The 27,706-nt window shown below is 45.4% G+C and overlaps 1 protein-coding gene across 1 annotated transcript in view; it reads left to right on the top strand.

Moving 5' to 3' along the window:
• Window positions 1-26,497, top strand: part of LOC124787927 (sensory neuron membrane protein 1-like) — a 355,132-nt gene extending 328,635 nt beyond the window's left edge. Inside the window, exons 7-10 of the mRNA XM_047254915.1 lie at window positions 10,582-10,700; window positions 13,065-13,190; window positions 14,897-15,076; window positions 24,833-26,497. Of these exons, the coding sequence (XP_047110871.1) occupies window positions 10,582-10,700; window positions 13,065-13,190; window positions 14,897-15,076; window positions 24,833-24,997 (590 nt within the window). The 3' untranslated portion in view covers window positions 24,998-26,497. The remainder of the gene's footprint in view (window positions 1-10,581; window positions 10,701-13,064; window positions 13,191-14,896; window positions 15,077-24,832) is intronic.
• Window positions 26,498-27,706: the final 1,209 nt, after the last annotated feature.

The raw sequence follows: 27,706 nt of genomic DNA, 5'->3' as shown, positions 1-27,706 counted from the left end.
TAGGTACCAGTAATGCCATCTACAAACAGCAATAAAAGTTGTACATCACACCTTTATTTCGAAATTCCCAGCACTCCGTTCAGACTCCATCCGAACAGGCCTCCTAACGTTTAAGGGAACCGACCGACCGCCATGTCATCCTCTGCCGAAAGGCGTCACTGCATGCAGATATAGAGAGGCATGTGCTCAGCACACCCACCCTCCCAGCCACTTTAGTTTTCGTGACCAGAGCCGCTACTTCTTAGTCACATAGCTTCTCAATTGGTGTCACTAGGGCTGAGTGCACCCTGCTTGCCAACATCACTTGGCAGACACGTACCGTGACACATACATGTGGTAGCCCAGCCTAACAGCGCTTAAATTCGGTGATCTGATGGGAACCAGAGTTACCAGTGTGACAAGATCGTTGGCCAATTCATAGCACAGAAAACAAAAATTCTCTTGAAACATGCAAGTACTAGGTGGAAAGAGTGTAAGTGCAGATATTTTTGTGTGTTGTAGCTTAAAATGTAAACACACAACCGTGTTGGTTGTTTTTTCTCTGTACTGAACAGTGTTGCAACAAGCACGACATGAACTTTACTACCTAAAGTGTTAACTGGACAGTCGCAACTGCACATATAAGTGTATTGCACTTATCAGTATAGACTAACCGGTTTTCTTCCATGCATCCACACTTCAATGCTTGAACTGCTACCCAGCATTAATAGTTTGTGCCACAAATATGTGGATTTAATATCCAACCCAAAAACATACGACTTGCAATAACTATAATTATTATTACGACGTGAATACTGATATCATGTCATTCAATACACAGTCCTCTGTCGCCAGTAGAAATATCTACACTTACACCCCCGTTACAACTTGTACATTCATTTGCAATGTGTCCAGATCCTGCCAAATTATATATATATATATATATGTGTGTGTGTGTGTGTGGGTGGGTGGGTGTGTAACGACAAAATCGTCTATTTCCCATCGGAGGTTTTCCACAGGACTCCCGAGTGACGTCAGTACGTGATGGAACATCCCCTTGGTCGGATGCAGGCTTGAATCCGTCGTGGCATACCACAGATGAGGTCATCAAGCCTTCCCTCATCCAAACTGTCCCACTCTCCAAAGGCGAGTCTACGAAAGTTGCGCAGAGTACGAGGTCGTTGTCAGCGTGCAAAAATAGCGCATATTCGATTGGGTTCATGTCTGGGGAATAGGCAGGCAACTCCACTGTGGTAATCCTAGAGTGCTGAAGGTACTTTTTCAGTAGAACAGCACGGTGAGCACCCCATTTATCTTCCACCAAGATGAAATTGTCACCAAAATGTGGGCAATAGGATCTCAGAATCACAATCTCGTCCCTGGACAATTGAGCAGTGAGTTTACCCTGAACAACACGAGATATTTATGGTGCCTCATGTAATGTCGCCCCAGGAACATTATTTCACCACCAACGTGTTACACATGCGATACAAAGTATTGGAAGTGTTCGATAGTGTCGTGTTGTCTGCCGATTATCAGGGTACAAACAGATCTGAGCTTCGTATGTAAACAACCCTCGATGCCAATCTCGAGGCGTCCATTCTGCATGGCTTCTCTCCCATCTGTAACGGACGATGGTATTGTGGTGTGATTCGCATCATGCAATCGTCTCACAACAGTTTGATGCGATACGTGACGTTCTGTAGCCTCTCCATTCACCAAATTCAGTTCTGGAGCGCTCTACCCAAGGTTTCTTTGACTCAAAAGTCTTGGAGATCGATCATCCTGAGCACCTGTGGAATGCGGAAGGCCTGTGTGGTGTACGTCCTCACTACCAGTCAGTCGGAATCGATTCCACGTCTGCAGCACATCACTTTGACTCCAGTGCAAAAGTCTTGCAACTTTTGTGGTGGACAAACTTAAGCGCGTTAACGCGATGATGCAGACCCGCTCATTGATCGCGATTGTCCTTCGTGGCATGACGGATGTTCGCTCTAATGCGTCACTAAAGATGCTGCACTTGGGACTGAAATGTCACTCTACTGTTCCGCACTCGTGTCTAATGCTTCACTGCTGGTGCTTTCGGACTGAAATGCTACTGTCTATTCGGGTAGATCGTTATACTCGCAGGTATCTGCAATGTTAACTGTGTGCTTGTATGTATGTTTACAGACAACGTTAGGAGTGACCTTCCGATTGGTAGAGGGACACAACTGCACGTCGTATTGGGACGATGCAACACTTCGTTGATGCATATACCTTCTATACATCAGGAAACATTACGCAACAGTTTTCTCATTCAGGAATGGCATCTGAGTGATATTTGTTTGTGAGAAGACCACGTTATGCCTCGTATGAAAAGGAGCTCGTGTCGGAATTCGACAACAGCAGGATGGTGACGGATGGAGGCTGTACTTTATCGCCCTCACGATACTGCTGCTCGATCTGGCCAGTGCCAGCTGTCGTGATGAGAGTTTGGAAGCGGGCAGTTTAGAGGGACCACACTCAAAGCCACGCAGGGCTGCTCCTATGACTAGCGGCGGTGCGGTATCGAACCGGCAAGGGGCGTGGTTGCGGTCAGGAAATGTCCACGTTTGCAGAAAGACAGGTGTCCACATGGGCAGTGTGACAACCTGTGGAGTGCAACAGTCACTGTGTCGAAATTTGTTCAAAAAAGGATGCATTTTATTACACGTGACTATCTCAGCGCCTGCTGCTTTGCTCGTATAAAGTGCGTGGTCTGTTTTTTTGTTTTTGTTTTTCTTTAATCGAATTTCTATGTTATTCACAAATTGCAATACCTTCTAAACTTTTCGTGGTAATTAAAGCCATGTATGTTCGGTCTTTTCCGAATGTACTTCTGTCCAAAAAACGATTCTCCTATCTGGAGTTGGAGGTTTCTGTTAATCACGCCTTCTGCGTTCTTGTGATCGTATTTCCATAGAAAAATTCATCCTCGACAGATATTTAGTTGTATCTAACCGAGAAGTGAAACACAAAATTTCATAGATTAAAACTTTTTTAATACAATGAAACGTTTTGTTAAGAATTTTCATCCCCTATTTTTCCCCCTGAGGGGCTGTATTTCCAAAAACAGTGAAACACATATTTTTTGTTTACAACAAAGATTCCAAAACAAATTTCCATAAATTTAGCATTAAAATTACTTCATTACTTCCTTAATAATGATTTATTTTCAAAAACTGTCACTCAATATTTTACGCCTTTAGTGGCTTAATATCCAAATATGCTGAAACCAGTTTTTTTTATCTTTCTGAGAAACCAAATAACAATGTTCGTCGTTCTAGGTTAAAATTGCCTTAATAGAAAAAAATATTTTTCAAACTGTCTTTCATACCCTATTCCAGCAACTTAATAGCGGATATTCGCGCAATCTGTTCTTCAACGGTCCCTACACTGAAAGTTCTACACCCTCAGTCTGGCCATATTTCACCTGCTTAGAGGGTTGAATTTGCGAAAACAGAGAAACATGTATTTTTCATTTCTAACCGAGAAGCCAAACACCAATTCTCATGGAGTTAGCTATAAAATGATTTCACATTGAAATATTTTCAGAAAACTTTTCACACCCTATTTCACGCCTTTAGGGATTTAATTTCCAAAAACAATAAAATGCATATTATTTCATTTGTAACCGAGAAGGCAAATACTACTTTACATACACTCCAGGAAATTGAAGTAAGAACACCGTGAATTCATTGTCCCAGGAAGGGGAAACTTTATTGACACATTCCTGGGGTCAGATACAGCACATGATCACACTGACAGAACCACAAGCACATAGACACAGGCAACAGAGCATGCACAATGTCGGCACTAGTACAGTGTATATCCACCTTTCGCAGCAATGCAGGCTGCTATTCTCTCATGGAGACGATCGTAGAGATGCTGGATGTAGTCCTGTGGAACGGCTGGCCATGCCATTTCCACCTGGCGCCTCAGTTGGACCAGCGTTCGTGCTGGACGTGCAGACCGCGTGAGACGACGCTTCATCCAGTCCCAAACATGCTCAATGGGGGACAGATCCGGAGATCTTGCTGGCCAGGGTAGTTGACTTACATCTTCTAGAGCACGTTGGATGGCACGGGATACATGCGGACGTGCATTGTCCTGTTGGAACAGCAAGTTCCCTTGCCGGTCTAGGAATGGTAGAACGATGGGTTCGATGACGGTTTGGATGTACCGTGCACTATTCAGTGTCCCCTCGACGATCACCAGTGGTGTGCGGCCAGTGTAGGAGATCGCTCCCCACACCATGATGCCGGGTGTTGGCCCTGTGTGCCTCGGTCGTATGCAGTCCTGATTGTGGCGCTCACCTGCACGGCGCCAAACACGCATACGACCATCATTGGCACCAAGGCAGAAGCGACTCTCATCGCTGAAGACGACACGTCTCCATTCGTCCCTCCATTCACGCTTGTCACGACACCACTGGAGGCGGGCTGCACGATGTTGGGGCGTGAGCGGAAGACGGCCTAACGGTGTGCGGGACCGTAGCCCAGCTTCATGGAGACGGTTGCGAATGGTCCTCGCCGATACCCCAGGAGCAACAGTGTCCCTAATTTGCTGGGAAGTGGCGGTGCGGTCCCCTACGGCACTGCGTAGGATCCTACGGTCTTGGCGTGCATCCGTGCGTCGCTGCGGTCCGGTCCCAGGTCGACGGGCACGTGCACCTTCCGCCGACCACTGGCGACAACATCGATGTACTGTGGAGACCTCACGCCCCACGTGTTGAGCAATTCGGCGGTACGTCCACCCGGCCTCCCGCATGCCCACTATACGCCCTCGCTCAAAGTCCGTCAACTGCACATACGGTTCACGTCCACGCTGTCGCGGCATGCTACCAGTGTTAAAGACTGCGATGGAGCTCCGTATGCCACGGCAAACTGGCTGACACTGACGGCGGCGATGCACAAATGCTGCGCAGCTAGCGCCATTCGACGGCCAACACCGCGGTTCCTGGTGTGTCCGCTGTGCCGTGCATGTGATCATTGCTTGTACAGCCCTCTCGCAGTGTCCGGAGCAAGTATGGTGGGTCTGACACACCGGTGTCAATGTGTTCTTTTTTCCATTTCCAGGAGTGTATATACAGGGTTATTATAATTAAAGTTAAACTTTTAAACCACTGTAGAAATAACACCATTGGCGAGGATGACGTCAAATTGCAACGGAATATTATCGGACAATGGGGAAAACCAATGGCAGAAAAAAAATAGTTTCAAAATGTAGCAATAGATGCCGCTGTAAGCATCATAATTTAATAGTTGTCGACTACAAATGACAAATGAATCATGCAGCAATGCGTAAGGTGTACGTCTGACATTAAACAAGCTGTAATACTCAGTGTGCATTGGCGTACAGTTGTGATACTGTTAGTTACGTAAGCTCATCCACCACGGCAAGGTCATATGACATCGGATGGGAAAAATCGATTTTTAACTGTCTTGAGGCTAAAAACCGCATAAAAAGCATCACTCACACAGATTTTTATTTTCCTAACGCCAAAAATCGCATAAAAAGCGTGAATCACATGGGTTTTTAGTTGTCCTAAGACCAAAAATCGCGAGCATCAGTGACATCGGTTTTTAATTCTCCTGCGGCAAAAACAGCATAAAAAGCATCAACAAAATCAAATTGGATTATTAATTTCTCTTTGACTGGCGCAAAACATGTTCAATATGCTGTCCACCGTTTCCTGCAACAAGCTTAATCGAGCAGCAACATGTTCCACAACTGATCGAAGTGTTTCCGGGGTCACGTTCAGAATATGTTGGGCAATGCGTGCCTTCAATGCAGATGAGTTTGCAATCGGAACACTGAACACAACATCTTTCAGATAGCCCCACAGCCAGAAGTCACACGTATTAAGATCAGGCTGTAGGGAAATAGCGGCTGATAATTCTAGCATTTCCGAAAAGGCGCTTCAGCAGCTGCTTAACTGGATTTGCAACGTGCGGAGGTGTGCCGTCTTGCGTAAAAATGATCCCATCCAAACATCCACACTGTTGGAGAGCTGGAATGACGCGGTGGCGCAAAAGACACTCATAGCGCTTACCAGTGACGGTACAGGTAACAGAACCGGAAGCACCTGTCTCTTCGAAAAAATATGGCCCTATGATAAATGATGCCGTAAACCCGCATCACACAGTGCCCTTTCCGGATGAAGTGGTACTGGTTGATTTGCGTGTTGTTTTCCGTTTCTCATATTCGACAATTCTATGTATTGCCATATGCTGTCAAATGGAAGTGGGCTTCGTCTGTCCACAAAATCTTCCACGGCCAATCATTGTCCTTTTCCGTACGAGCAAGAAACTCTAAAGCAAAGGTATCTCTTGCTGGCAGGTCAACAGGAAGCAACTCGTGCACATGGGTAATTTTGAATGGATAACAAAGAAGTATGGCTCTGGCTCTGAGCACTATGGGACTTAACTTCTGAGGTCATCAGTCCCCTAGAACTTAGAACTACTTAAACCTAACTAACCTAAGGACATCACACACATCCATGCCCAAGGCAGGATTCGAACATGCGACCGTAGCGGTCGCGAGGTTCCAGACTGTAGCGCCTAGAACAGCTCGACCACCCCAGCCGGCAAAGAAGTATGTTTCGTAAGATTTTACGCACAGTGCTAACGGGTATGTCCAATGTTTGGGCAATTCTCCTTGTACTATACGTTTGCACACCACCACTCGTCTCCTCCTGCATTGCTGTGTCCACGGCTTCCACTGATATCGAGTCAGTTCGTTTCCTCCCTCTACCTGGTTGCATACGAAAGGAACCCGTCTTTTCGAATTTCCGAATCATTTTCTCCAGACCTACGGCAGTAATCGGACCAACGCCTTTTTTCAAACCCTTCAGTGTCCGAAACGTCTGCAGAGGGACGCGTCCACAGTCATCATTCTTGTAATACAGCTTTACAAGCAGAGCTCGATCCTACATTGAGACAGTCATGGCAAACGTCGCAGACCTGAAAGGAGGAAAAGCCTTGTACCTGGGGTGTTTACATCAACTTCAATGGGTCTTGCACATGACAGGTGTTGTCATTTACGTATTCTGACACATACAGCGCCATCCATGGATCAATTTTCACACTATTTTTTTTTCTTCTGCCATACATTTTGTCCCCTCTCCGATAATGTTCCGTTGCAATTTGACGTCTTTCTGACCAGTGGTGTTATTTCTACTGCGTTTTGAGAGTTTGATTATATTCACTCTGTACATGTAGCTTCAAAAGTACTTTAAAACTTCTTTAATAATGATTTATTTTTCAGAAAAGTTTCCCCTTCATTTCACTCCCAAAATATGCAGAAATATGTATTTCTTATTTCTGGCTGAGAAACTAAATACCTATTTTTGTAAGTCCAGATTTAAAATTACCTGAGTAGCAACATATGTTCGAGAAACATATCGTCAACCATTTCACCCCATTATGGTTGGAATTTTGAAAAACTTAACGACCCTTACAGTGAAAGATCAATACCTTCCCTGTATGTTAATTCTCTATCCTCAGCGACCTGTGCTGGACAATGATGAGTCAGGATGAGTCAAAGAAACTGGTAAAGGCATGCGTGTTCAAATACTGAGATGTGTAAACAGGCGTAATACGTCGCTGCGATCGGCAAGCGTGTGGCGCAGTTGTTAGATCGGTTATGGCTACTACAATGGCAGGTTACCAAGATTTAAGTGAGTTTGAACGTGGTGTTATAATTGACGCACGAACTATTATGGGACACAGCATCTCCGAGGTAGCGATGAAGTGGAGATTTTCCCGTCGAACATTTCATGAGTGTACCGAGAATATCATGAATCCGGTAAAACATCAAATCTCAAACATCGCAGCGGTCGGGAAAAGATACTGCAAGAACAGGACGAACGACGACTGAAGAGAATCGTTCAAAGTGACACAAGTGCAACCCTTCTGCAAATTGTTGCAGATTTCAATGCTGGCTCATCAATAAGTGTTAGCGTGTGAAGCATTCAGCGAAACATCATTGATATAGGCCTTCGGAGCCGAAGGCCCACTCGTGTACCCTAGACGACACAAAGTTTTACGCGTCGCCTGGGCCCGTTAACACCGACATTGGACTGTCGATAGCTGGAAACATGTTGCCTGGCCGGACGAGTCTCGTTTCAAATTGTATCGAGTGGACGGACGTGTATGGGTATGGAGGCAACCTCATGAAAACACGTACCCAGAATGTCAGCAGGGGACTGTTCAATCTTGTGGACGCTCTGTTATGGTGTGGGGCGTGTGCAGTTGGAGTGATATGGGACCCCTGATACGTCTAGGTACTACTGTAACAGGTGACACGTACGTAACCATCCTGTCTGATCGCCTGCATCTATTTATGTCCATTGTGCATTACGACGGACTTCGGCAATTCCAGTAGAAAAATGCGACACGCCACACGTACAGAATTGCTACAGAGTGGCTCCAGGAACACTCTTCTGAGTTTAAACACTTCCGCTGGCCACCAAACTCCCCAGACATGAACATTATTGAGCATATCTGGGATGCTTTGCAACGTGCTGTTCAGAAGAGATCTCCACCCGTTCGTACTCTTACCGATTTATGGAGAGCTCTGCAGGATTTATGGTGCCCGTCCCCTCCAGAACTGCTTCAGACATTATTCGAGTCCATGCCACGTCGTGTTATGGGGCTTCTGCGTGTTCGTAGGGGTCCTACACTATATTAGACAGGTGTATCGGTTTCTTCGCCTCTTCAGTGTCCATATGGGTGTCGAAACCCAAATCTTCAAGCTCCACAGCCTTAGACAAGTGGCCTGAGGTGAAAGTAGGATGTGAGGATGGGGTGGGGTGAAAGCCAAATGTGAAAGTTTGTTAGCTCAACCGACAATGGCATAGACTGGACGAAAAGCAGCACCTCCAACTTATGGCCCAACTCTACAGTCAATATTTCGGCGATAGGGTTACTCTTTCAAGGCGATACTGTACGAGCGCGCAGTATCTACCTCTTGGAAACCTTCCTTAGGAGGCAGGAACCAACTGAATGGAATGGCCTACTTCATCTGCTGACATGAACCCAATTGGAGAAACTTCAGACTGTTTGAAATTGCAGTACATCGTCATTGGAGCCCCCTCACCTTCAAAACCAGGATGAGCCCAGGACTGATGCCATGCAAGAGTGGGACAAGCTTGAGCATCAACGGCTCGATCTCCTTGTAGACAGGGAGCCAAGGGGCTTCCAAGCATGTTACACCACATCAGGTGGAGCGACACAGTATTCAGTTACACCCTGCAGAGGGTTTTGTTTTTACAGATATGTAAACATGTGGCTCATCAGTACTGATGTGCCTTTTCATATAGACCGACTTTTATTCGTCCGCCTCCACAGCTGAGTGGTCAGCATAGCTGACTGTCACATGGAAGACCAAGATTCAATTCCCAGTACTGCCAGGGATTTTTCCTTGGTGGTGGTGATGTTTGGTTTATGGGGCGCTCCACTGTGGGGTCATCAGTGACCATAAAAAGTCCCAATTTTTACACAGTCCAGTCCAACCACAGTCACGAGTTATGATGATTATGATAACACAAACACCTAGTCCCCAGGCAGAAAAAAATCCTCAACCTGGCCAGAAATCGAACCTGAGACCCCGTCATCCAGAGGCAGCAATGCTAGCCACTAGACCACGAGCTGCGGACTTTCGTTGGTTGAAAGAGTGGAATGGTGTTTTGTCAGCCTTGTGATGACAATAAGGACATACTTGAACCATAAGTAATGGTCCAAGGATATGGAAAGCTGCGTACTCTTGGGACACTGGTGTACTGACGCCAAGCCTCACAAAACCTCATCCACGTGACGCTATTGCCTTAGGATGACACGGCGGTCGGCCGGTCGCGATCGAGCCGTCTGAGCTCAGAACAGTGGAGCTTTATTTTCCTTTCACGCCTTATCTTACTGTTTCGTTTTAATTTCGTAATTTTTTCTACTATTTTTTCCTATTATTTCACGCCTATAATCTTAGTCCGCGCAAGATTGTAGATAACGTGTTGGTGCAAAGCACTTTTGAGCAGTCAGCCTTTGTTGGTCGGACATGATCTAAATACTGAACCAAATGTTTGGACAAGAACCTGCAGAAGAAGGCCTCTAGTTCTCTTCATTAACAAATGGAGGCTTTGTCTGATGCCTGATGATTGTTGTAGAAGGATGTGGTAGCCACTGTTATCCAAATTCTGGGTTACCTTGTCACAACCGGCCTAACGAACAACCGGTGTATCTAATATAAAGTAACTTTATTAGAGAGAGCGGGGGGGGGGGGGGAGGAGGAGGAGAAATGGCAAGTGGAAGCCACACGGTGGTCGTCGATCACTACCTGGACCGCTTGGGCGAAGGGGGGGGGGGGTGGCAAATGGAAGCTACGAACCGGTCATTGGCCTGGACTGCACCGCTCGGTTGGTAAAACGCTCCCTTCTAAGTTTGAGTGTCTGGTGACTTGCTTGTGCAACAGTGGTACTTCAACAACACCGGCACCCTCATTTTGCGGACAAACTCGCTCAATCATGACCGTGTGACGAGAGCTGCAGTTAACACCCGTGCTGTATTATGTTGTGTTTTGTTGCAGGAGCGCCCATCGCTGTATCGTTTCCGCACTTCTACCAGGCTTCGCCAGAGTACCTGCAGTACGCCGAGGGCCTGAGTCCCAGCAAGGAGCTGCACGAGACCTTCGTCGTCATAGAGCCGGTCAGTGCCCCACAGGGATCAGTTGTGGCGGCTCTCGTACGGCGCTAGCCTTCTATCTTCTCAGAGTATAGAGTCCATCTCTGCGACAAAATTAATCCCCGTTTGTCTGTTTGCCACAAGTGTTCTGTTTCTTGTGTTTTGAAACATTCTCGGTGGTCTGTAATACATTCGGTATTTGGCTTCTTGCTGGATGTTTGTTGTAGATAAGTGATAAAGTACACTACTGGCCATTAAAAGTGCTACACCAAGAAGAAATGCAGATGATAAACGGGTATTCATTGGACAAATATATTATACTAGAACTACCATGAGATTACATTTTCACGCAATTTGGGTGCATAGATCCTGAGAAATCAGTACCCAGAACAACCGCCTCTGCCCGTAACAACGGCCTTGATACGCCTGGGCATTGAGTCAAACAGAGCTTGGATGCCGTGTACAGGTACAGCTGCCCTTGCAGCTTCAACACGATACCATAGTTCATCAAGAGTAGTGACTGGCGTATTGTGACGAGCCAGTTGCTTTGTCACCATTGAACAGACGTTTTAATTGGTGAGAGATCTAAAGAATGTGCTGGCCAGGGCAGTATTCGAACACTTTCTGTATCCAGAAAGGCCCGTACAGGACCTGCAGCATGCGGTCGTGCATTATCCTTCTGACATGTACGGTTTCGCAAGGATCGAATGAAGGGTAGAGCCACGTGTCGTAACATATCTGAAATGTAACGTTCACTGTTCAAAATGCCTTCAATGCGAACAAGAGGTGACCGAGACGTGTAACCAATGGCACTCCATGCCATCACGCCGGGTGATACGCCAGTATGACGATGACGAATACACGCTTCCAATGTGCGTTCACCGAGATGTCACCAAACACGGATGCAACCAACATGATTCTGTAAACAGAACCTGGATTCATCCGAAAAAAAAACCACGCTTTGCCATTCGTGCACCCAGGTTCGCCGTTGAGTACACCATCGCAGGCGCTCCTGTCTGTGATGCATCGTCAAGGGTAACCGCAGCCATGGTCTCCGAGCTGATAGTTCATGCTGCTGCAAACGTCGTCTAACAGTTCGTGCAGATGGTTGTCGTCTTGCAAACGTCACCATCTGTTGACTCAGGGATCGAGACGTGGCTGCACGATCCGTTACAGCTATGCGGATAAGATGCTTGTCATCATGACTGTTAGTGATACGAGGCCGTTGGGATCCAGCACGGCGTTCCGTATTACCCTCCTGAACCCACCGATTCCATATTCTACTAACAGTCATTGGATCCCGACAACGCGAGCAGCAATGACGCGATACGATAAACCGCAATCGCGATAGGCTACAATCCGACCTTGATCATAGTCGGAAACGTGATGGTACACATTTCTCCTCCTTACACGAGGCATCACAACAACGTTTCACCAGGCAACGCCGGTCAACTGCTGTTTGTGTATGAGAAATCGGTTGTAAACTTTCCTCATGTCAGGATGTTGTAAGTGTCGCCACCGGCGCCAACCTTGTGTGAATGCTCTGAAAAGATAATAATTTGCATATCACAGCATCTTCTACCTGTCGGTTAAATTTCGCATCTGTAGCACATCATCTTCGTGGTGTAGCAATTTTAATGGCCAGTAGTGTATTTGAAGAATATAATGGGGACCCATAAACTAGTATGGTGTAACTAGTCAAACTTCTAGGTTACTTCAGTAGCAAAGACTAATTCAAACAAAATTAATTCTTAACTTCACTTGGAATACTTTATATTTTTACTTTTCAAGGCAAATTCTTCAACACTGAGCTCAATAAACTTCAAAAATACGTTGATGATAGTAATCAAAACTAAATTAAGTTTCAAATGAGTATAATTTATTTGGCTTGTTTCATCACATGTGAAACAGGTATTTTAGGCAGTAAAATTTACACAGTCTGGCACTGAATTTTTGCAAAACGATACTTTGTAATAAGCTGAGAGTACTTATGAATATAAACAGTTCTGCTGACCACCACACTCCCCAGACATGAACATTATTCAGCATATCTGGTATGTCTTGCGACGTGCTGTTCAGAAGAGATTCCACCCTCTCGTACTCTTAGGTATTTATGGACAGCCCTGCAGGATTCATTGTGTCAGTTCGCTTCAGCACTACTTCAGACATTAATCAAGTCCATACCATGATGTGTTGCGGCACTTCTGCGTGCTCGCGGGGGCCGTACACGATTTTAGGCTGGTGTATCAGTTTCCATGGGTCTTCAGTGTGTGTAAGATATTCATCCCTAAATGGAACTTACAATTCGGTTTTATTTCAAGATAATAAATATACAGCTACTGAAAGTGAAACCGCAGAATGCATTCCGTGTGTTGTTTGGTGTTTCAGGAGACTGGCACGCCGCTGGTGGGGGCGAAGCGGCTGCAGTTCAACATGAAGGCGGCGAGGGTGGCGCAGGTGCCGGCGCTCCGGAACGTCAGCGAGGGCCTGTTCCCGCTGCTCTGGGTCGAGGAGGTCTGTAACCTCAGTCGCCCCGTCCCTTCAGAGAATTGTCCCGCACACTTTGGTTGCCAAACAAAAACATCTACACTTGGACGCTTGCCACAACTTCATTTAAATGCAAAACGTGGACAAATTCCTTTCTGTAAAGAGTCATCATGAGATATGAGTCTTATTGTTATCAATTAAAACCAGCCACAAAGCGACAAAGTGCGGAAATTCACACGAAGGTTCAATGCTTTAGCGACATAACATTCAAGCCAATTTGACGTGTGGGTCGGAAAACACATACAAGTGAGGAACTTCTATGATTGCTTCACATGGTTATATGAACATTCTGTGGGTTGTACTCAAGTGGTGGAGACTATGTAGAACATGTGAAAGCATTAAAGTCACCATCTTAACTTCTCTGTTTTTTTTTATGAATGCAGTCCTCGTATATTTTTGGACTGGCAGGATGTGTATTCATTAACAATGAAGAATGAAAATTTAGAGAGAAAAATAACAAAATGACAGATAAAAATTAATAGTAAGAAGCATTTTATGGAGCTGAAACAAGAGACAGTAGTGATGCTGGGTCCTGGGGTCTGAAGTGCAGTCGAGATTATAACTAATGCTAAAGGTGTTCCATTGGATTTGGGTTGGGACTCTGGGCAAATCAGTACATTTCTGGTAATTTAATGTCCACAAACCGTTGGATCACAAATGCAGCTTGATGAGAAAGTGGATTGTCATGCTGATACAAGAAGTCATCGTCTCCGAACTCTTCTTAAACGCACTGGAAGATCAACCCTAACCACGAAAAACATGCTATTACTATAATACCACCTCCCCGCACTTCACTGTTGGTGCTGTATGTGTTGACAGCTCAAGTTCTCCAGACAGTTGCCGAACGTAAAGCCTTTCATGTGATCGCCACAGGGCATAGCGTGAGTCATCGCTCCAAATCACACATTTGCAATCATCCAGCATACAGTAACGTTGCTCTTTACACCAGAAGAAGCGTCGTTTAGCACTGGACTTCAGAAGTATGTACCTTTTGAGGAGCTGGTTCACTTCCAACACAAAGTCAATGTGGCTAGCTACACTGTTGATAGCACATTGGAACTCACGAACAGTTCTCTCCACTGATTCCATGCGACTGTTTGCAACCACCCACTAAAGTGCTTGACGGTCTCTGTCCGTCAACATATGAGGTCTGCCTTGTCTCGGTTTAAATCTGGTTGTTCGTTCATGATTCCACTTCACAGTCACATCACCAACAGTCGACTTGGGCAGCTCCAGGAGGGCTCAAAAGTGACTGACGTACTCGTTACGCAGATGAAAGCCAGTGATTAGTCCACATTCGTAGTCACTTAGCTCTCCTGAGGGATCACTTTTATTGTTACTGCATCTCTACTGACAACACAACACTCCCCGACTTCTTTAAAACTGGTGGGACGCCTCTCATGACGTCAAGTGGTTACAAAAATTGGGTCAAGTGGCTCTAAGCACTATGGGACTTAATATCTGAGGTTATCAGTCTCCCAGACTTAGAACTACTTAAACCTAACTAACCTATGGGCACACATCCATGCCCGAGGCAGGATTCGAACTTGCGACCGTAGCAGCAGCGCGGTTCCCGACTGAAGTGCCTAGAACCACTCGGACACTTTTGATCAGGTAGTGTAAATACTGAGAATATAGTTGATGTTGCTTATGCAATGTGGGTGTGTTTTCAGGGCGTGGAGCTGGAAGAGAAGCAGCTATCGCAGGTGCGCGCGCTGTACGTGGCGCGGGCGTCGATGGGGGGCGTGGCGTGGGCGGTGCTCGCGGTGGGCGTGGCCGCGCTCCTCTTCTGCGCCGTCCGGCTGGCCAAGGCCAGAGTAGCTGAGCGCAACAGGTCGCTCTCCCTGGACAAGGTGGGTACGAACGCTGTCTGCAGGGGAGGGCTCTTACACTGGGGCACCAAACCAAAGTGTCTTCAGAAGTCAACGGCCAATGGCACGAGCTGTCCAGCTGGCCAAGGCCAGAGTGGTCGAGCGCAACAGGTCGCTCTCCCTGGACAAGGTGCGTACGTCCGCTGTCTGCCAGGGACGGCTCTTACACTGGGGCAGCAAACCAAAGTGTCTTCACAAGCCAATTGCACGAGCAACTAATCATTCGGTGTGCCGAAGATAAGAGTCCATTCAGGTTCTGTGGATGGTGTACAACGAGGTGCAATCAGGTCAACTCCCTCGGAGTCTCAGTTAGTGTTCAGAATGTCCACCGAGGCAGCCACCGTGGGTACTGCAGGGAACGACTTGATGTGGTAGAATCAAGGAGTCTTTGTGTTTGGCAAGGTCAATGTCAAATTTCTGACGAATTCATGAGTGTATATACCCCAGAAAGTATCACGGTAATACCGTGCAACAGCTCCTGTAGGCTTGATAAAACTAAACTAACCTCCTCCCAAACACATCATGTAGGCCCAATGGTACCTACAGGCTGCCATGTGATCCTCAGCTCACAGACGTCACTGGATGCGTGTATGGATGGGCATGTGGTCAGCACACCGCTCTTCCGGCCGTAAGTCAGTTTAGGAGACCGGATCCGCTACTTCTCGATCAAGTAGCCCCTCAGTTTGCCTCACAAGGTCTGTGTGCACCCCACTTGCCAATAGTGCTCTGCAGACCGGATGGTCACCCATCCAAGTGCTCCTGTAGGCTTGATAACGGCACCAAATCGTCGAGAAAGACCGTCCATATGTTTCTTCATGTATGCCACATTTCAACGACTTTGCCGCAATGGTAAGACCGGTTCCCGTCCGATCACCAAAGTTACGCGCTGTCGGGCTGGGCTAGCACTTTTTTTTTTTTTTTTTTTCGAGATATGGTGGATCGATAATGATATTTATTAAATATCGATGTATCAAATTTCTGATGTTTTTAAAATAAGTCCTAGCACCTACCATGGAAGTCAATCCACGAGTCTCTACTAATGGCGTTTTGCACTCGTTATAGAGGTGACTGTCGATATCCGCTTAGGATATGCAGCGATACTACAGTATACTTAAAGCTTTTCTAACACACATCTGGCCACCCAGCTCTAGGTTTTGCGTGGTTGCTGAAAGTCGTTTACGTTGACTGCCCAGATGTTCCGCTTCTGTAGCTCAGTGGTCAGCGTGTCTGGATGGTATGCGGAGGAAGAGCAGCTGGGTTCGATTTCCAATACTGCCAACGAATTTTTCTCGATAGGAGGATTGGAACTGGGTGTAATTAACCTTTTGATAACAACTGAGAAACTATTTGATCGTATAGATCTTATAATTAAATTTTCCTTAAGACATTTAGGTCTCTTCTTAATCTACGATAATGGTGTGAGCTGAATAAATGAATGAAAATTTCTTCAACAGCCGGGACTTGAACCTGGGTCTCCTTGCTTAGTGGGCAAGAATGTTGACCATTACACCACCGCAGCACTATGGCTGATATCACTGCACGCGCTACACGAGTCCAGTGCCCTCTCCACCACAGACTTCTATTCATATCTTCAGCTTATTTTCCCCCTAAGTCGTCACTATTGCCAGTGCTCTCCAGCATTGGGCATGATGGGCAAATCTTGATGAGTAGTGACTCCGAGGTCTGCAAAGTCGACAACGGCCGGGAAAGCGGTGTGATGTCTCCCAGGCCCTTCCATACCGCATCCAACATGGCCTTTGGCAGATGATGACACGGCTGTCGGCCGGTCGCGACTGGCCCTTCGAGGGCCGAGCGCGGAGCTTTGCTTGAGGAATATCAAGACGGTTTCCCTGAAAGGGCGCGGCGGATTTCCTTTCTCATACTTTTCTAACCGGAATTTATGCTACGTCTCTAATGACCTCATCGCCGATTGGACTTTAAACCCTGTTCTTCTGTCCTCCCTTCCGTCCTTTCTTTAGAATGTGCGCAAAATCTATTATCTTATTCATAACTGCTGTTTTTAAGCAACTTTGGTACATTTTTCAGCATAAAATCAGTCGTCAGTTGCAAACACAATTTCATTTCGCTTTGCCAGTGCTTACAAAGAAACCTAGAGAGGCCTACAAAATTAGGGATTTTAAAAATCTTTAGACTTTGACTATAAATTTATGCAAAGTCTCACAGAAAGTTACTTACTATTCTTTTAGCAGATGTCAATATCTTCTCCAAACTCTGTCCGATCAGGCCTCCATCTCTAATGGTCGTAATTTTTGAGAACATTTCGTTTGCAGAACATCGTTTTTTTTATTACTTATAAATGCACAGGAACCATCACAATCGCAAGAAACTTCTTTTTTATGAGGTTATCGGTTTCGGTCTGTTTTAGACCATCTTCGGATCTACCACCATAATGGTAGACGATTGCGGTAAACGGTGCAGGCCAAGTACGCTAACTGAGCAGTTACCTACCATCATGGTGGTAGGTCTGAAAATGGTCTGAAACAGGCCTAAACCGACAACCACATAATAAAGAAGTTTCTTGCGGTTGTGACTGTTCCTGTGAATTTTTATCTAATGATCGCACTGTCGACGGGACGTTAAACACTAGTCTCAGAGTCACCACAAGGCGGTGATGTTCCAGAAAGCATTCTGGTCGGACGAGACTGTTACTGTCCAACGTGAATCCACACTACGTCCTGAGCACGGGACCACCTCACCTGCCACATCTACCAAAACAAAGTCATTCATCTCCGCTCCAGAAGCCGTTAAGGCTTTCATTCGTAGCCGTGTTCTGGAGTCCTTACCAGGTAATATAGACAGCAAATTCACTTGCCTCTGATATCTAGTTCGCTGAAGCACACCTGGACACTGGCGCTTGATTTGGAGGTACGCGGTTCGAATCATACTTATGCCAGAAAGTTTCAATGTTAGTGTTTGTCTACTACGGGGGTAGGGGGGGGGACAGGTAACGGTTTAAAGTTGCTGATCAACAGACTTTGCGTCAGAGTACTAGGTTAAATTACCCACTCCTCCAAGGTGTCTCCTGGGTTGAAGGCATGTTACGCTGCTGATGGTGATCCGTTAGACAGATGGATTCACTATGCTCGACGGTCCTCTTGGTACTAATCGAGAAGAGTTGATTGTATGATGCCATCGAGTTCATCATTTCCTGTGTCTCATATGGTAGATACGTGTCACCACGCTCTACGCACATCCATTAGACTCAAGTAACACTAAGACACAATTCTCACACACTGCAAAGAGAGGGGCCATTATGCGCAGTGAAACGAAGACTTTTCTGAGTAGGTGAACTGCAACAGCTCCGCGGTTCCTCTCAGTTATCGCTGCCATACATTTCCTCTTTGCCTGGGACTCGTGTAGGCACGGCAGCAATCCCTGGGCAGTGCTGCTTCTGTACAGGACTTCACTTGCTGCTTGCTAATAGGGTAGTACATGTACAGTCTTGGAAAGAAAGGCGTAGTAATTGAGTTAATATCAATAAAATGTTTCTGTTGGAAAAACGTCACGACATTTTTCATACGCTGCTGTCGAATAAAATCTGTTTAATGACCACCAGTTCCGTCAGACAGATAGTCATGAGGTCCATAAAACCAAGCCAGTGTGAGAAGAATAGATAATAGCTCGCGTGTAATCACATCCTCTTAACGTTGCCTAATGTTATAAGTCAAATGAAAACGAGACTGGTGGAAAAATGCAAGTAAACTGTTTATTATTTCAAAAATAGTCGCCATAATTCTAAATAAATTTATCCCACTGTGAGACAAGACGGTTAATGCCTTCAAGGAAAATTGTGTGCAGTTGCCTACGGAGCCACGATTGTACCCGTCAAAGTATTTCTTCGTCCGAAGCAAATTGACAGCAACGAATCTCTATTCTTCAGGGCTCCAAAAATATGGGAACCGCCCGGGGAGAGATCGGTAAGGTATGGAGGACGTGCAAGGGCTTCCCAGTGAAACGTCTGCAGCTTAGTTGAAACAACTGTGCCAACATGTTGGGTGGGGCAGGGGGGGGTGGGAGGGTGAAATAAACTCACAGCAGAATGATGCCGTTTGTCAACATTTCGGGGCCTTTGAACTTGATGGCACGTTTCAATTTTTTCAAAGTCTCCACGTTCTGCTGTGAAAGACATTCGCGGTCGTCGATTTGCTTCGGACGAAGAGGTACCCGCTTGGGTACAGTGATGGGTCCATAGGCAGCCACAAACATTTTCACATACAACCATTGACCGCCTTCTCTCACAGTGACATAATCGTATTGACAGTTATGGTGATTACTTTCGAAATAATGAATAGTTTACTTCCTTTTTTCTATCAGTTTTGTTTGACTGCCCCTTATAATAATAACACACTGTTTCATGTTGAGACTCATTTTCGATACCACTACTATCAAACAGAGCACTTCATTTTACAATAAATTTTACACTCTGCAGCGGAGTGGCCGCTGTTTTGAAACTTCCTGGCCAATTAAAACTACGCGGGACAGGGTCTTACGAGGGTAGTTCAGTAAGTAATGCCCCACATTTTTTTAAAGAGCAATTGATATACACAGACAAACGTCTGTTTTGGTGCTTCACATCTGATGTTTGTTCTGTGCGCCGGTGAAGTTTCGAATTGTTCTAGGAGATGGCAGAGCCGTAGTACAGCGTCAAAATGGCGTCAACATACGACTCACGTTACAAGCAGCGTGCTGTTATTGAATTCTTATGTGCAGAAAAGGACACCGTGGTGAACACCATAAATGCTTGTATGCAACGTATTGAGATGCTGCAGTTGATAGGAAAACAGTTGGGCGATGGGTAAAGAAAGTTACAGCCTCAGGAAATGCAGAAACAGAGCTCCATGATCAGCCACACTCGGGACGTCCTGTCACAGCCACTGCTCCAGACATCCTGAATCGTGCAGACGCCATTATTCGTGCAGACCGGCGCATCACAACTAGACAGTTGTCGGTCACTATTGGAACGAGTTGCAAACGATGGGTTCCACGAATGTTCACAGCGGACCACAAGATTCAAAGAAAGGTCGTTTTCTCTGAATTGTTGGTGCGTTTTGAGACCGACAGAGAGGTCTTTTCGTCACGGATCGTTACGGGGGACGAAAGCAGGGTGCACCACTTTGCGCCGGAAACAAAAAGCCCATGGAGTGACATCATCCTCATTCACCACAAAAGGAAAAATTCAAGACAACCCCCTCTGCCGGAAAAGTCATGGTGACAGTCTTCTGGGATTGTGATGGTGTCATTCTCATGGATGTGGTGCTAAGAGGGCCAACCAGCAATTCAGAGGCATACTTGAATACTCTGAATAAACTCAAGAACCGTTTTCGACGTGTTCGATCGGACAGGAATCCAGCAGAAATCTTGCTCCAACACGATAATGCACTCCCACACACAAGTCCGAGAATCCGGTAACACATCGCCAAATTGGTTTGGACATCATTGCCTCATCGACCCTACAGTCCAGACCTGGCACCCTCGGACTTCCATCTCTTTGGGTCGCTTAGAGATTCTCCACGGGGAACACACTTTGAAGATGACGAGAGTGTCAGTCATGCAATGAAAACATGGCTACGCCTACAGGAGAAGAGCATTTACCAGCACGGAATACATGCTCACCCGCCGGCCGTGGTGGCCGAGCGGTTCTAGGCGCTACAGTCTGGAACCGAGCGACCGCTGCGTCGCAGGTTCGAATCCTGCCTCGGGCATGGATGTATGTGATGTCCTTAGGTTAGGTAGGTTTAAGTAGTTCTAACAAGGGAACCTCCCCATCGCACCCCCCTCAGATTTAGTTATAAATTGGCACAGTGGATAGGCCCTGAAAAACTGAGCACAGATCAATCGAGAAAACAGGAAGAAGTTGTGTGGAACTATAAAAAAAATAAGCAAAATATACAAACTGAGTACTCCATGCACAAGATAGGCAACATCAAGGAAAATCTGGGCCTAGGGGCGCCGTGGTCCCGTGGTTAGCGTGAGGAGCTGCGAAATGAGAGGTCCATGGTTCAAGTCTTCCCTCAACCGAAAATTTTACTTTCTTTATTTTCGCAAAGTTATGATCTGTCTGTTCGTTCATTCATTCATTCACGTCTCTGTTCACTGTAATAAGTTTAGCGTCTGTGTTTTGCGACCGCACCGCAAAACCGTGCGATTAGTAGACGAAAGGACGTGCCTCTCCAATGGGAACCGAAAACATTTGATCACAATGTCATAGGTCAACCGATTCCTCAACAGGAAAACACGTCTCATATATTCTATACGACACTGGTGACGACATGTGCGTCACATGACCGGAATATGTTGTCGACCCACCTAACCTGTACACTTGACGAATGGGTAAAAAGATTCTTCTACCTTGCCCGATTTAGGTTTTCTCGTGGATGTGATAATCACTCCCAAAAAAGTGATGAAAACATAAGAGTTTGTCACACAAACTGAAAATAAAAAGTTAAACTTTTTACTGGAGGGAAGCCTTGAACCTAGGACCTCTCGTTCCGTAGCTGTTCTCGCTAGCCACGGGACCACGGCGCTCCGTAAATCTCACTGTCCTTGATGTTGCATATCAATCGCATAGACTACTCAGTTTGTATATTTTACTTATTTTTTTCATAGTTCCACACAACTTCTTCCTGTTTACTCGATTGATCTGTGTTCAGTTTTTCAAGGCCTATCCACTGCGCCAACTTATAACTAAATCTGAGGGGGGTGCGATGGGGAGGTTTCCTTGTAAGTACTAGGGGACTGATGACCTTAGAAGTTAAGCCGCATAGTGCTCAGAGCCATTTAAACCAACATGCTCACCCACAACATTGGCGTACGGCCATAGAACGTGATGGAGACTACGTAGAAAAATAGGACACTGATAAGACATGCTGATGTCTATTGTCCCCATATTCTGACTCTTAATAATAAATATATTGTGAGAAAAAAATGTGGGGCATTACTTATTGAACGACCCCCGTAAATTTGGGACGTTGCCTTTCGCAGACAATACCAGGGAGATTTAACACTCTGCCTTCTTTCTGCCCTATTTAGCCATACTTTCTCTGTCATAGCTGAGGTGCTTATTTCACAAACATTGCAACTACGATGACTCAGAACGTGGAGCAGGGTGCTTCTGGTTAACATCACATTCTGTTACAATGCATTAAGTCTTCTACACGTGCTCGTACATGTGTACTCTGCAAGCACCGTATGGTGAATAGTAGAGGGTACTTTGTACCATTAATAGTCATTTCCTTTCCTGTCCCCGTGTAAACAGAGCGAGGGAAAAACGGTTGTCGTACGAGTCATTCTATCCATAGTGCTCCAACAGTCCTTACGCGAAATGTATGTTGATGGCAGTAGACTCGATCTGCAGTCAGATTCAAATGACTGGTCTCTAGATTTTCTCAGTGGTGTTTCGCTTCAAGAACGTCGCCTTCTCTCCAAGAATTCCCGCTTGATTTCCCGAAATATTTCTGTAATACTCGCGTGTTCGTTGGAACTGCCGATAAGAAACCTAACAGCCCGCCTCTGAATTGCGTCGATCTCGTCCTTCAATCCGACCTGTTGGGGGGGGGGGGGGGGGGGGGGTCCAAATACTCGAGCAGTACTCAAGAATGGGGCGCACAGTGTTTTATATGTGATCTGCTTTATAGACGAGCTAGAGTTTCCTAAAATTCTCCCAGTAAACCAAATTCGACTCGCACTAACGCCGTTGCGTGCTCGCTCTATTTCAAACTGCTTTACAGCGTTATACCTAGATATTTAATCGCCGGCCCGAGTGGCCGAGAGGTTCTAGACGCTACAGTCTGGAACCGGGCGACCGCTACGGTCGCGGGTTCGAATCCTGCCTCGGGCATGGATGTGTGTAATGTCCTTAGGTTAGTTAGGTTTAAGTAGTTCTAAGTTCTAGGGACTGATGACAGTAGAAGTTAAGTTCCATAGTGCTCAGAGCCATTTAGTCGACGAGACGGAATGAAGCAACACGCTACCAATACTGTATTCGAGCATTACAGTATTGTTTTTCCTACTCATCTTCGTCAACTTACAGTTTTCTACATTTAGAGCAAGCTGGAATTCATCACATCAACTAGAAATTTTGTGTAAGCGGATATGATTGTGAAAGAATACTAGAGATTTATTTTTATTATTGATATTATAGTAAGATAAGTGGCCCAAATACCTTCCCCGCTCCTAACTTCGTCCCTCTAGGAATTTTCGGTCTCCGCAGTTAGTAATAAAATCTGCGTATACTTGCGTGACCCTGTCGATTGTATCGTTGAGAGGGTTTGTTGTGTGGAGCACGTGTAGTTTGCGTGTATGAAGGAATTCATTTTTTTTTTCATGCTGAGGTGAATTAGTAAAATTAGCAGCCTGCAGTTCCTGCACTGAGCACTGATTTGTGTTCAAATACTGGTTTGTATTTCAGTCGTATTTTCTAATTTCTGGTATGTAATCGCTATAGCCAAGAGTGTGGCCTATATTGCTCTAGCGGCCAATATAATAAATCTGGTGATGTTCGTGCTTTCATCCCCTGGGCATTTCTATTTTCGTTCCATTGAAATTTAGAAATGTTATTAAACACTGATTTTATTTGCTATCTTTAAGGATCACTTTACTTTTTTGATATAGAAAAACGCAGGGGGAGAGAAATGAATTAGTAGCATGAAATGTTTAGTTTGTTATCACGAAACATGCTGTTTATCTACACGGAGATACAAACTCTTATCGTACACATCTTTGCAAGGCTGAAAAAAAACTTGAAACGATTTTTCATTCATGACATTAGAGCGTTTCGTAGTAGTGAAACTGCGTGGCAGTGTTAGACAGCAAAAATAGGTTTAAACTAGTTGTACTAGAGAGAATTTTTGTGGGGGACGATGTAACGAACACTTGTTTTTGTAATACTGCTTTTTATTGTTAATATTTATGTCAAATACTGGCTTCAGTATCTTACAGCAATTCGTTTGTAATTTGCCTTTAAGTAGCGCATTAATTCAGGAATTATAGAGGTTCTAACGTGTTAAGGTGGCGGAATTTGGGCCATACCGTATTAAATATGCCGAGAAGTTGACTTTTTGTGGCATTTGCACTTGCATTTTACAATTATAGTTCTCGATTTTGACGAATAGCCTTTCAAATCAGGCATTACGTTGTTTGTTGGGTTGCCAAGCAGCTACTTATTCTGGTGATCACGAGATGTTATAATATGCACAAGCTGTGAGCCGCCACATAACTGAAAGGTTTGTTAGAATTTTTCTAGTTTTAAAGTTTAAGTACGTGGTTATTCGTAAGGGCTTTCAGATGACGATTGCCTGAAATCTACAAGGCATATACAAAATAGATACTTGTCAGTGGATAGGGCGTCTCTTCAAGTTTGTAACTCGAATTAAAGATTCTCAGTACGGCCACGGTCTTTAATGCGCCAAAGGCCAGTACGTGCACACAGTCCATTGTAGTCACTGATATGGATCTAAGCAGCGGTGACAGCAATATAATGCGGCAGCGTAGACAGGATGACTTGTCTACATGTTCTGACACAGTTGCCTTCCACTGCAACTACGTCACCTTGTAGTCCTCTTCCGAAACCCCAGAGGAATATTTTTTTGTACTTTCCTATTGACTAAGTAGGAGAAACTTACGAATAACCCTGTGTTTTTATGCCGCCATGACTTACTGTAACGGCAAACTGTAGTCTGTAGTAGCGTCGGTGAATAAACCAGTGGCTGTTTGTGGCAGGGTGTGACCGCCGGGGGTAAGCTGTCGGTTCCGACGCTGGGCGCTGCCTACCCGGAGTCCGCCACCAAACGGCCGTCGCCTCCCGCCGCCGCCCCCGCCGCCCCCACGGCCCTGTGGACGCGACGCATTTCTGACGCCGCCCCCGGCCCCCGGCAGAGGCGGTAATCATCGGGGGACCGCTCTGGTGCGGCCCCCACCCACAACGTGACGCCACGGCGTCCACTCCGACATGCGTCTCGTCTTGCCTCCCTGGTCACCACGGCTGGACAAACCGCAGCGGCGTACGTCATAGTGCCAGGACTAGCTGTCTGTCGGTTGTCCCACGTGTGACGTGAGTGCCGAGTTGTGGACGAAAACAGTATTGCGGCACGTGGAATCTGCCGACGCCGTATGAACTCTAATCAAACCATCTGTTGTATTTACCTCTTTTGGGTACCTTGGCAGTCCTGTAAGTAAGGTACACATGGTGGGTGTTCGGGCTATGCCAGCGGTCTGTGCAGCATATGCAACTGCTCTACATTGTCTGCTGCTACTTCTGGCAAGTAGTATCTGCTGTTCTCTGCACTTTGACGGTCTTTTTGTGAAACTCGTGCTTGCATGACTGCGTTGATCCCAGACAGTTGATGATAGCGTGTCCAGAGCCTCCTATCGGGAACTGAGTAGAAGGCTCTGAACTCCTTAGCGTCACCTGTCTGGTGCATTTGGTCGTGCACCCTCGACCCTTGGATGAGACCCCCTAAGAAGTGTGGGCATCGGCAATTACTCGATGCTGGAGTAACCACCATCCATCACCTGACGATGTCGAGAAGACGCCTCGAAGAAATTTTGTGGGTTTTGCACTACGTGATCCACCGGCAAACGAAGGGCCGTACATTGAATATACTATCGATGTGAAAAATCTGATGCAAGTACCATGAACATCGCACATTAGAGGTTATTTTCCAGATTTATAAGCCGCATCTAAAAGACATAATACACTGTAATTTCCTGATATACAAACGAGGGTTTTGGCAAATGATAGGTGGCCAACTACTTAATTTCGTATGAACCTTGATATTCCAACAACCTTTTTACCCTTTTAAGAGGCATTCGTGAGGTAATATCATGACACTGGTTGACCGCTTGTTAATGCACGCGCTAAAAGATTTTGCAAAACTGTTCGAGGAATGTACTCAAATTCAGGAGCAAAATACACAGAATCCTCTGTTGTGGAGTAAGTATCAACAGTGGCTCACATGCCTCTATATGCTGCAAGGATGGGAGAAGTGTTTACATCGCAAAGCGGATTCCTATCACCTTACCTATGAATTTCAGTACATTTCCAAGATACAGGTGAAAAATTTTACAGCGCAAACGTTAACAAGCGTAAATAACAGTAGTGGTATTTTCAATAACTTTCGAATGTCATTCAAGGAAAAGTCATTGTTCTGTCTTAAAGAAATTGCGTCTACATCTCGTGTGATAAAAGCGATCTTCTACGTTCAAAAAATGATAATGTGTATTACGTTCTATCACACTTTTCCTGTATAATAGGTGATATGTGGTCTTCACAAACAGGAATATGAATTGTCTGCGGTACATAAAGATATATGACAAGGAATTCGCAAAATTCTTCGTGACCTCACACTTGCGGAAGATTATTCGCACAGCTGCTCATCTAGCTTAGCATCCATAGCTTACACACTTCTTCCTCGTCGGTCAAAATTTGAATGAACTCCAAATGGATCTAACCAACCACCACACAAGTAGCAACGAACCACCGAACGAAGTCCTTCTTCAAAAATACTTAGCCAGATATGACGCAAGGTGGTGTGCGTTCTATGCCAAAGACATTCAAAGAAATTCTACACAACAGAGGTATTCATATAAACTGTTAACAGATTTTTTTTTAGGCTTTTGTGGACTTCGCTGGACATTTATGCCCAGATCTTAAGTGTCTCATACATACAGTGCAGCCACTTGTTGCTCCACTTTTCTCTACTGATACGGCGTTATTTTCAAAGCAATCACTCAAAGAGGGTCTACCCATAATGTAAATTATTTTATGAAGTTAAGCACTTTCCACAGGAAACGTATTACAAAGTCAGTCATACAAGGAGAACGAGTGTGCATCACATGAACATATCTATTACGAAACATGTAATATAGTGTTGTTGAGTTATGTGCTCGTAATGTGTTGCTCCATAAGACACTGCGAGTCAGTGACAATATTAAAACACTGTTGAAATAAAAAACAAATATTCTGAACTTGTTTACTTGTGTTTCCCTTTGTGTTGATGTTCCCTATGTTTTTGCCTTTGCAGAGTTTTCAGTGTTTGCTTTCCGTGAATTTAATGAATTTATTTTAAAATGTTATTAATAAAGTTCAAACGAATGTTGGGGATGATTAATGGTAATAAGATGTTCTTCATGGGTAGATGAAGCGATGATGATGGTGTTCCAGCTCATTGTGGTTGTGTTGACGATTCTGATGACTTGATATAAATACAGGGTTATTAAGAAGATGGAACTAATTTAATTAATTCTGTTGCATGAAATCTAAATTGGACATGAATAGCCTATATACACACGAGTACACTGGTTATAAATGTTCAGTGTGAACCTCTCCATCCACAAGACTAAGCCCGTTCCACAAGCTGTCTTCCGGCGGATGTGATGCGCTTCCGCAGGTAGGCAGAGGTGGAACGTAAACTGCCTCTTTCGCAAAGTCCTGCAAGAAAGTCACGTGGTGTAGGATATGGAGATCTAAGCGACCGAAGAGGAAGAGCCAGGACTTCTTTTCCCTCGCGACTTATCCATGGTTGAGGAAGGGATCGATTCTAAAACGACCGGACATCAGCTAGCCGAGGCTGAGCTCCAGTCTTCTGAATCTTT

The sequence above is a fragment of the Schistocerca piceifrons genome, chromosome 3, assembly GCF_021461385.2.
Source record: "Schistocerca piceifrons isolate TAMUIC-IGC-003096 chromosome 3, iqSchPice1.1, whole genome shotgun sequence".
NCBI lineage: Eukaryota > Metazoa > Arthropoda > Insecta > Orthoptera > Acrididae > Schistocerca > Schistocerca piceifrons.
Note: the sequence above shows the minus strand (reverse complement) of the source record. Positions and strands in the feature narration are given on the sequence as shown.